General features: G+C 46.7%; 1 protein-coding gene across 1 annotated transcript in view; it reads left to right on the forward strand.

Annotated features, from left to right (window-relative positions):
- ADRA1B (adrenoceptor alpha 1B) overlaps window positions 1-11046 on the forward strand; it is a 32217-nt gene extending 21171 nt beyond the window's left edge. Inside the window, exon 2 of the mRNA XM_073649886.1 lies at window positions 8571-11046. Within this exon, the coding sequence (XP_073505987.1) occupies window positions 8571-9055 (485 nt within the window). The 3' untranslated portion in view covers window positions 9056-11046. The remainder of the gene's footprint in view (window positions 1-8570) is intronic.
- Window positions 11047-11733: the final 687 nt, after the last annotated feature.

Here is an 11733-nt window from a genome sequence, read left to right on the forward strand (position 1 = left end):
AATGTTTTTCATTCTGAAACAGCTTCTCAGTGGGAGTTGTATTTCACCACAGCCATATTCTTTAGCTCGGTGAAAGGACTGGCATAGAGGGAAACCATATCAACCCTGGCTGTCATTTCTCCGTCACCAGGTTCCGCCCATTGTCACACACGACCATGCCTGGCTGTATGTTCAGCGGTGAGAGCCACAGATCAGGCTGCTGTGTTACAGCTTTCAACAACTCTGCAGCGCTGGGCGGTTTGTCAATTAAGCATTAAGTATGTTATCTTCAGCACAGCCTGTTGCCGCTTGGCCAAGGCAGTGCTGCAGTGCTGTCAGCTTGTGACTGATGTGGTCATTTCAGAGATGGAGGAGGAGGTGCATGAGCTGAACAATGTGATTACATTGAGGTTAAATTGGTGACGCTGTATTTTATACTAAAGAATGATCGTATTGTTTTGTTTTTTTTACGTTATTTTTTAAGACAAATGCATTCACCGGGAAATGTCATTTTAACATTTTACAACCTTATCTGGCAATGTGGTGTGTGACACATCATCAGACACATCCTGTTTTATTTATGATGGAGGGACTCTGAAAGTCATAAAGCCTATTTTTATAGGGACATCAGACGGCCCTTACTATTCTTAAAAGGCCAGCAGTCGGCCCTAGCTATTGTTAGAGAGCCATCAGCCGGCTATGCTTTGTTGTTCCCATTATTAACAAGTGGGTCTCCTATACGGTTATTGCATATCCAGTGACTGCAAGGACTGCCAAAAATTTGGTTGCAACCCAATACCCCTTTGAAGAGACATAGAGGAGGGTCTCAGTAAAAAAAATATTCCCATTATAAAGGAGTGGGTCTCCTATAGTGGTAATGCCCATGCTGTGACTGCAAGAGCTGCCAAAATTTGGGAAAACCCCACTAAGAATTTAAAGACACACGGAGCAGGGCCACAGTAACAAGGTACGACATGTTCCCATTAGAAAGGAGAGGGTCTGCTATACAGTTATAGGGTATGCAGTGAGTCCAATGGCTGACCAATTTTAGGAAAAACAACACTAAGAATTTAAAGACACATAGAGCAGGGCCACAGTAACAAGGTACGACATCTTCCCATTAGAATGGAGAGGGTCTGCTATACAGTTATAGGGTATGCAATGAGTCCAACGGCTGACCAATTTTAGGAAAAACCCCACTAAGAATTTAAAGACACATGGAGCAGGGCCACAGTAACAAGGTACGACATGTTCCCATTAGAATGGAGAAGGTCTGCTATACAGTTATAGGGTATGTAGTTGTGGCACCCTGCTATTCACAGGTACCACAGGACCCAAAAGGGTGCATGGATGGACTTCTCCACAAGAGGCCCTCACTACATGCAGACACCTCCACCCTTCCACCTCATACCACCAGAGGGAGTCCTGTTAGGGATATATATATGGAGGGTGGAGCCAGGCAGTCAGGAGAGTCTCTCAGTCGGAGAGAGAGTGTGCTGCCACTGAGAGCAGTAAAGACGCAGCACGTCTGCTGCTGAGTTGAGGGCCCCGAGTGTGGCCGGAGGCAAAGAGGAGAGGAGAAAGGAGTTGAGGGGGCAGAGGAGCAGCATAGGCTCACCCAAAGACACAAACAGGACACCGGGTCCGCGCCTACAGGGTCCTTTATACCCAGTAGGGATCACCGGCATACCAGGAGGACTACAAGTCCCTAGTCGACCTGAAGCTAAACCCTTGACAGGACTAGGAACCACGAAGGCCCCGGTGTCCAGGGATAGTGGTTGCCAGAAAAAGGTCCTACTACCAAGCGACAGGTAAAGGAACAGCACGACACAGAAGCTAGGCCCAGTTGCAGGCTGGCCAGGAGCTTAGAGAGAGGGAGACACGGACCAGGAGGCCTTATACCCGCTCACTGGGGAGAAGTCCTGAAGTGCACCCTTCCTACCGAGTACCCTGGACCGTACCTGACATCCGCACCATTAAAGGTACTGAAGTGAATCCCCTGTCTCTGTCAGTTACTCCTGCTGCGCCATCTGTCCTGCACTGCAAGCCCCAGCATCACCACCATTTGCACCTACACTGCCCCGGGGGCCCGCTCCACCTGTGGGGAGCAGAAACATCCCAGCTGCCATCCCATCACCCCCCGGAGGTCTGCAGCAGCGCCGGTAACCATTACCGGAAACCACAGGTGGCGTCACAAGACAAACTGTACACTAAAACCCCTTTTTAAAGAGAGACCCAGAGTACGGGCCCGGGAGCCGACTGCCGTGACCTCCTAAACAAGGTAAAAGGCCCGGGTACTAAGTCCCCTATATTCCCCCTGGGTGACACATAGTGAGTCCAACGGCTGACCAATTTTAGGAAAAACCCCACTAAGAATTTAAAGACACACGGAGCAGGGCCACAGTAACAAGGTACGACATGTTCCCATTAGAAAGGAGAGGGTCTGCTATACAGTTATAGGGTATGCAGTGAGTCCAAAGGCTGACCAATTTTAGGAAAAACACCACTAAGAATTTAAAGACACATAGAGCAGGGCCACAGTAACGACAAATTCCCATTAGAAAGGAGAGAGTCTGCTATACAGTTATAGGGCATGCAGTGAGTCCAACGGCTGACCAATTTTAGGAAAAACCCCACTAAGAATTTAAAGACACACAGAGCAGGGCCACAGTAACGACAAATTCCCATTAGAAAGGAGAGAGTCTCCCATAGTGTTGGCCTATGCAGTGAATGCAAGGGCTGCCAAAAATTTGAAGGCACTTCAATGCCCCTTGGAAGAGACGTGGAGGAGGGCCTCATAAAAAAATGTTCCCATTAGAAAGGAGCAGGCCTCCTATACTTGTAATGCCATGCACTAAGTGTGTGGGCTGACAAACATTTACCCCTGGGGGGTATACATGAACATACTGTATAAAAAAAATTTTTTTACGGGCATCATAAACACCCTTTAAAAAAATTAGGTGGGTGTTGCATCACGGACCACGGTCACCCTGGTGATATGGTGGTGGAGGATGAGGAGAAGGAGGAGGACAAGAGCAAATAGACAAAATCAGGAAGCATATACCCATGTGTGGGTGTGAAAAGGTGCATGAGAATACAACTCCCAAGAAAAGACACTGGATTTGAGTTTATGTTACGCCGCTATCATTCGGTGGTGTTGAGAAGTCTGGCCCAATCCAGCCCTTGTTAATTTTTATAAGAGTCAGCCTGTCAGCATTTTCAGTTGACAGGTGGATGCGCTTATCAGTTATAATTCAACCAGTGGCACTAAATCCCGCTCTGATAAAACGCTGGCAGCAGGGCAGGCCAGGACCTCCAAGGCATAGAGAGCCAGTTCATTCCACGTATCCAGCTTGGATACCCAATAATTATAAGGCACAGAGGAATCACGGAGGACGTTGGTACGGTCGGCAAGATACTCCCTCAGCATCTTCCCAAACTTTGCACTCCTTGTGAGAGTATCCCGCGCCTCAGGGCCTGTGCGATGGGAGGGTCTGAGAAAACTCTCCCAGAACTTTGACAGTGTTCCCCTGCCTCTGCTGGATTGAAGTTGTGTCTCTCTCGCCTGTACTCCTTGGTTGTCCAACGAAGTGTGCCCTCTGCCGTCAGCGTTTTCAGTTGGGAATTTTTTTAATAGTTCCGCAACAAGAGCCTTCTGGTACTGCCCCATTTTTGTAGACCTGTCCGCCTCAGGAATAAGAGATATAAAGTTCTCCTTGTAGCGTGGGTCTAGAAGTGTCACTAACCAGTAATGACTGTCACCCAAAATTTTGAGAACGCGAGGGTCATGGGAAAGGCAGCGTAACATAAACTCAGCCATGCGTGCCAGACTACTAACAGGCAAGACTTCCGTTTCCTCACCAAGAGGATGACTGACCATGCTCTCCTCCTCCTCCTCCTCCTCTCTGTCCTCTGGCCATCCACACTGAACAGACGGTATGACAGCTGTGCAGGTAGTACCGTCTATAGTGCATGAAACTAGCTCCTGTCCTTCTTCCTCCACCTCCTCTTCCTCATTGTCATCCAATCCACGTTGGGAAGAGATGAGGCTTGGCTGTATGTAATCACCCTGTATGGTTCCTTGCTCCATCTCATCGTGCTCCGCCTGCAATGCATCCTCTTTGATTGTGAGCAGAGAGCATTTCAGAAGACAGAGAAGCGGGATGGTGACGCTAATTATGGCGTCATCTCCGCTCACCATCTTGGTGGAGTCCTCAAAGTTTTGGAGGATGGTAGATATGTCTGACATCCATGTCCACTCCTGACGTCTTATGTGTGGAGTCTGAACTGAATACCGACGGCCTTGTTGATGCTGGTACTCAACAACTGCCCTCTTCTGCTCACAAATCCTTCCCAACATTTGCAGTGTAGAGTTCCAATGTGTTGGGACATCACACACCAGTCTGTGAGCCGGAAGCTGTAAACGCTGCTGAAATACTGCAAGGGCGGCGGAAGCTGTAGCTGACTTTCTAAAGTGGGCACACAGGCGGCGTACTTTAACAAGCAGATCCGGCAGCTTCGGGTAGGATTTGAGAAACCGCTGAACCACGAGGTTAAGCACATGGGCCAGGCATGGTACGTGTGTGAGCTCGCCTCAGAGCCGCCACCAGGTTCCGGGCATTGTCACACACGACCATGCCTGGCTGTAGGTTCAGCGGTGTGAGCCACAGATCTGCCTGCTCTTTCAGAGCTGTCCACAGCTCTTCAGCATTGTGTGGTTTTTCACCTAAGCATATTAGCTTCAGCACAACCTGTTGCCGCTTGGCCAAGGCAGTGCTGCAGTGCTTCCAGCTTGTGACTGATGTAGTCATTTCGGAGATGGAGGCTGAAGAGGAGAAGGAGGCTCAGGAGGATGAGGTGCAAGAGCTGTAGACCGCGGGGGGAATCCTGATTGACCTAGGGCCCGCAATCCTTGGCGTCGGGAGGACGTGTTCTGTCCCAAGGTCCGACTGGGTCCCGGCTTCCACTATGTTAACCCAGTGTGCCGTCAGCGGGATGTACCATCCCTGCCCACAAGCACTTGTCCACGTGTCCGTGGTTAGGTGGACTTTACCGGTAACTGCGCTGTTGAGAACACGGCTAATGTTTTGGGAGACGTGCTTGTGTAATGCGGGAACGGCACACCGGGAGAAATAGTGGCGGCTGGGGACTGAGTACCGAGGGACGGCCGCCGCCATCAGGTTGCGGAATGCTTCCGTCTCCACGAGCCTAAAAGGCAACATTTCTAACGCAAGTAGTCATGAAATGTGAGAATTTAGTAGTGTGGCCTGTGGGGCGTTGGCTGCATATTTGCGCTTGCGTTCCAAGGACTGGGGTATGGACAACTGAACGCTGCGCTGGGATAAGGACATGGACGTGCTTCCTGATGCTGCTACTTGAGAGTGTGCAACGACAGGTGCAGGGCAGGAGGCATCTTCGCATGCACCATGGACAGGGGATTGGCTTGCATGCACAACGGCGGAAGAAGCAATGGTGCCACCTGCAGACACTGTTCCTGGACCCTGGGGTTCAGCCCACAAAGTCGGAGGCTTTGCTGCCATGTGCCTGATCATGCTGGTGGTGGCCAGGCTGGTCATTTTGCCACCCCTGCTGATGCTGGCCTGGCAGGTGGTGCAAATGGCCTTTTTGTGGTTATCAGCAGAGTCTTTAAAAAACAACCAGACTCGGGAAGACCTAACAGTTGTACTGGCAACTTCCTTCGTGTTGGTGTTTCGGGGAACAGTTGACTGCCTTCTGTCTGCGGCCACCACACTGCTTCTTCCTGCCTGTTGGGGTGCTCTGCCTCCCTCCCCCTGTATGCTGCTGTCCTCCCTCTGCATGTCCTCCTGCCTGGTTGGGTCAGTTACTATATCATCCACCACCTCGTCTTCCACTTCCTCACCCTGGTCCTCCTCCTGACTTTCTGGCAATTGTGTCTCATCATCGTCCACCTCTTGTGACACTTTCCCACCTTCGATTTCGTGTGACCGTGGCTGCTCAAATATTTGGCCATTGCTACACGCGATCTCCTCTTGCCCTGCTTCAAGTGGACCGGGCAGTGGGATCAGTTGTCTCTGGGTACTCGGCATGGTGGGAGGAAGGAGAATCAGGATGAGGAATATGCGGTCCAGACTCACGGCTACTGAGACTTTACCGTGTGGAAGACAGGGTGGTGGTGGCTAAGTGACTGGAAGCATTATCCTCTATCCAACCAACAACCTTTTGACACTGCTCTGGGTTCAATAGTGGTGTGCTGCGGTCCCCTAGAAATTGGGACAGGAAGGTCAGGCGAGAAGATGTGGGTGTTTGTTGTGGCACAATTTCGGCTTGCCCACGGCCTTGTCCTCGGCCTCTGCATGCACCATTACCATCACATCCAGTTCCCCGTCCCTTGCCACGTGCCTTGCCCATTTTAAATGGAGGACAGTATCTTGCACACTCACTACAAATGACTGAGTTTGGAGCTAACTTATATGTGATCCGTGTGACGGAGAAAACAGAGTTTTAACTACCTGGCCTGTAGGTAACTAGTTTGAACAGCAAACTGCGGTGAATTGCTTCAATGACACACTAAAGAAAATTTTTAATGGAGGCCAGAAATGGCAGTATTTTCTGACAACCTATATGTGATCCGTGTGACGGAGAAAACACAGTTTTAAATAGCTGGATTTCTAGCGCTGTAATATGGAAAGGACCTGGCTGTATTCTGCAGTGCCAACAAGCAAATGGCACAGAAAAACTGTGTTCTCTGGATTGCTTTTTAATCAAAGAATGAGGATTAAGATCCAAAGTATTCCTGGTCCCTGAGACCTGGACCTTTGTATAGAAATATCTAACAGCAGCAGAAGACAGAATTGGAATAGAGCCTCTTGTGCTATATGCACTGCAATCTGCTATACACACTGCCTGCCTATATACACTGCCTGCCTCATATCTCTGCAGATGGATTAGTCCTCAGAAGGACTGTTTGTTAACATGGTTATGTGTGATGTACGGTTTTTCTCCCTACACTACCTAATACACAATCAAATCTCTCCCTGACACAGCAGCACCTCTCCCTACACTGTCTGATCCGGAGTGACTGTGACGAGCATGGCGGCGCCAGGTCTGATATAGACCTGATGATGCTGTGCGGCCAGCCAATCACTGTAATGCCCACAACCAACATGGCTACGGCATTACAGTGCATGGCAGGCAATCCCTGCATGTTCATTGGCTCTCTAAAGAGCGCCAAACATGCAGGGAGGGGACCCGAGTTCCCGCCCGAGCAACCCGGAAATACTCGGCGAGCGCCGAGCATCTCGAGCAGTGAGATGCTCGGGCGAGCACCGAGCAGTAGCGAGAATGCTCGCTTATCACTAATGGGGTGTACTTAATGCTTCACTCTCATTCTTTATTTTGGCCTAGTTTATGTTGAATATATCATGTCACGGTCTAATTTGTCATGTGTTTGTTCTTCATTTCAGGTTGTATTTACCTAATTTTAGGACCTTCTAAGGACCACGGCCCCCCATTTATTATTGCATTACCACCTGTTTTTTTTGTTTAGTTTTTGGTATTTTTCGACTGTTTTTCACTTATGCCCAATTCTTCTTGTGGTTTGCGCCTGTCTTAAAGTCTATTTTATGTGTTCGTCTGTTTTTTCTTATAGTTTAGGATTTCCTATTGTTTTTGCCTGATTCCCCACTTGAAACTCTTTAAAAAGTCGCACAAATTGGCGGAGTGTTTTTGAGTATGACAGGTTATTTTTGGTGCAATTTTTGAATGGGGGTTACACAGTTTACCCTCCTTACACAATCATCACAACTTTTTATTCCTACAGTATAACATTAAGATCACAATTTTATCATAAAGCTGAGCCTAAGGGAGCAGTCAGACCACCGTAGAAATCGGACCAAGAGCGGACTGCAATGTACGGACTGGCCGGTGGGTCTCCCGGCAGCTTTATAGAAATATATGAAGCTGTCATGCTCGGGTTGGGAGACCTGCTGGCCAGTCAGTGCATTAAGGTCCGATCTCAGTCTGATTTATACAGTTGTCTGACTTTGCCCTTAGCGTTTGGTCAAAGCAGAAATTTCTATTTCAGAGTGACTTTCTTCTACTCTAGCACATATATGAGGGTCATGTATGCCCTGATAGGTGGTGGATCTATGAATAGATAAAAGTCCCCATATGACTTTGCAAAATTGAATATATTTGGGGACCTCAAGTACAATTAACATCTATTTATGGGGACAGTCTAGATAATCTACTTTTCTTAGAAGGCTTCATTAACAACAAGATGATCAGAGGGTGTACTGTTGCTGAGACCCTCAGAGATCAGCTCTGTGTTGGGAACTTGCAGTAACTATTCGGTTTCCCTATTGCGCCACCCTAGGAGAAATAAAGCATTGCCCCATTCCCATTAACATAAATGGACTGTAGATGTAATTCATGGACATGCTGAGTCCTCCAGAAAAGGAGACGTTATTGTAGCTTTCTGCCCTGGCTTATTAGAGGAGGGTCCTGAACATCATAGTGTAAGGGCAGCTCTTAATGTCCATTAACGTTGTGCAAAGTTACTACCTAAAATCTCAAATAATAACCCCCAAAATGTTTTTGTTTATTTATAGGATCACTATTTCCAGCATTGGAGCCACCATTAACCGTGCAAAAGGTGATCTTCTGGCTTGGGTATTTCAACAGCTGCCTAAATCCCATCATTTACCCCTGTTCTAGTAAAGAGTTTAAGAGAGCCTTTATACGAATCCTAAAATGTCAATGGGGAAATAGAAGACAATCGGTTATGCGGAAAACCCAGCTACGTCATCGGAATAGCAGCACCTACACCCATTCAAGGAAAGAATCCCTGGATGAAAGGACCTTCATGAACGGCAGCCAGAAGACTGTGTTATCTGTTGCTCACAGTCCAGGCTATATGAAAAAAGTACCTCTCAAGGAGACCAGTGCCAACGACTGGAAACCTTCCTACATACCAGTTGATTCAGATCAAAAACAGATCGGAGAACACAAGGAACAGGACAAAACGAACAACGTCTTCACTTTCCCAAGTCCGTTGGACTATAGCGTACAAGGCACAGGCTCCAAAACTACTTGAGATCCTCTCGAGGGTCTAAAGATCGAAAATAAGTTTCAAGCATTGTTCTTGCAACTTTATCTACGGGCTGAATGTCCTAGATTTGATTGTTGCCAGCTGTAAGACGGCAGAATGGTTAATAGGGGTAGAAAAATAAACCCATGATTCATTTTAGAGTAACAGAGGTACAAGAAGAGAACTGGTGAAAAATCACAATTTTTCTATGTGCAGCGTAACCTTACAGCCAGCGATTGGCGCCGTCGTGTGTTTTGTTTTTCTGAGAAGCTCTGCATACTGCAGTGAATACAGGGAGTCTGCTTTATCTATGATCTATGTATTTTATTGACAGACGTGTTCGCTAGAATTATTTCAGTGGATCCTTCACATCCAAGTAAAATCACAAAGGGATATTAAAACGTTATTGCTTAGCTTAATGGTTCGAATTGTTGCTCCATGGCATAATCTGTATTTGGTTATGGTGATGGCAGTGGGAAGTAGACATGAGCCAATTGATTCCTAAATAGTTGAATTCTTTACAAATTTCCACCAAATTTTGGATCCTAGGGAATCTAAAATTTTCAGCATTTAATTGGCACAACATCCAGCCAGCCGCTATTTTGGTTGATTCTTTGGAGGGACCGGTAAAGTATTAAAAAATAATAAACATTATACAACATATTATACATTATATTCCTATCCCTTTCCTGTCCTGCCACTCAGCTCCCCATCGAGTTCTCTGCTCACCCCCTCCGGTCTCTGGATCCTCCGGTACTGACTAGATCTCATGCGAAGATCGGAGAGTGCGAATGGCGGATCGGAACTGCTACCTTAAAGGGGATGTCTTCCAATAAGAGTGATACACCTGTCTGAAAGTTGTGTGTGGTGTTGCAGCTAAGCTTTATTTAAAGGGTTTATCCAGGACTATTTTTGTTTTTACTATGGGCCTAAAAAATAGCAGACAGATAGTTGCTATCTACCTGTCTGTTCTACTCGGCGCCGGCTCAGAAAGGTCATTGACAGCTCCAGCTGCTCCACGTGAACAGGGCAGCTTTTTCTTTTCCAGGCTGCTCTGTCAGTGGGGCGTGACTGCCAACGTCATGCTGATTGACAGCCGGCTTCCTGCAGTTAGACAGAAGGGAGCCGGCTGTCAGTCCTTATGACATCAGCAGTAATGTCCCATCAACTCAGTAGAGTGGAAGAGAAGTCGCTGCTCTGTTGACGTAACATCAGCAGAAGCTACTGAATTAATGGCAGGAATGGTCTGTGACAGCTCTGTGGCAGCAGAGATCAGTGCCATCAGTGTCGGACTGGGAAGGCAAGGTCCCACCAGTAGCCAACTCCAGGGCCCCACTTTTAAGCTACTTTCAAATGTGACATTATCCTCCATCACAAATGTTTATAACAATGACCTGGTTAGATTGTTAGACGAATAAGATGCTGCCTTTATCTGTACATAGTGACTCAAGTACTGCTCATATAAGAGGGTGGTGGCCGACTCTTGTAGAGGGGCCCACCGGAGGATTGCCCTGTTTTCCTGTAGGCCAGTCCAAGCCTCAGTGCCAGGCACTACCTGCCTATTCATTTTATACCCATAGTAAAAAAAAATAATAAAGTCCTGGATAAACCCTTTAAGTGGTTTTCCCATCTCAGACATCCACATAAAATTTCAAAGTGGGCATGCTTGGAAATTTTCGAAACACCCTTGTGGAGAGAGACGTGCACACACTACCACCACTCCATTCCACGTAGCGTAAGATAGGGCACCTTCTCAAGTTAGAGATGGCTCCCAAAGGAACCTGCATCTATCTGTGGACAACCATAAATGCCCTTTTACTGTGGATGGAAATGATTACCAGTACCACACACAACCTGTGGACAAGTGTGGTGCTGTTTTTGGAAGAAGGTAGCCATCTTTGAATAAACTTGGAATCCAACTTTCGATGTAAATACGTTTATGCCCAAAAATGACAAAAATATTCTCGGAGTGATACTTTTATTGGCTAACCAGAAAATATATATATATATATATATATATATATATATATATATATATATATATACAGTTATATGAAAAAGTTTGGGCACCCCTATTAATCTTAAGCTTAATGTTTTATAAAAATTGGTGTTTTTACAACAGCTATTTCAGTTTGATATATGTAATAACTGTTGGACACAGTAATGTTTCTGCCTTGAAATGAGGTTTATTGTACTAACAGAAAATGTGCAATCTGCATTCAAACAAAATTTGACAGGTGCATAAGTATGGGCACCTCACCAGAAAAGTGACATTAATATTTAGTAGATCCTCCTTTTGCAAAAATAACAGCCTCTAGTCGCTTCCTGTAGCTTTTAATGAGTTCCTGGATCCTGGATGAAGGTATTTTTGACCTTTCCTCTTTACAAAACAATTCCAGTTCAGTTAAGTTTGATGGTCGCCGAGCATGGACAGCCCTCTTCAAATGATCCCACAGATGTTCAATGATATTCAGGTCTGGGGACTGGGATGGCCATTCCAGAACATTGTAATTGTTCCTCAGCATGAATGCCTGAGTAGATTTGGAGGGGTGTTTTGGATCATTGTCTTGCTGAAAGATCCATCCCCTGCGTAACTTCAACTTTGTCACTGATTCTTGAACATTATTGTCAAGAATCTGCTGATACTGAGTGGAATCCATGCGTCCCTCAACTTTAACAAGATT

The sequence above is a fragment of the Phyllobates terribilis genome, unplaced genomic scaffold, assembly GCF_046119375.1.
Source record: "Phyllobates terribilis strain yellow unplaced genomic scaffold, ASM4611937v1 Scaffold_10__3_contigs__length_209671492, whole genome shotgun sequence".
Classification (NCBI taxonomy): Eukaryota; Metazoa; Chordata; class Amphibia; order Anura; family Dendrobatidae; genus Phyllobates; species Phyllobates terribilis.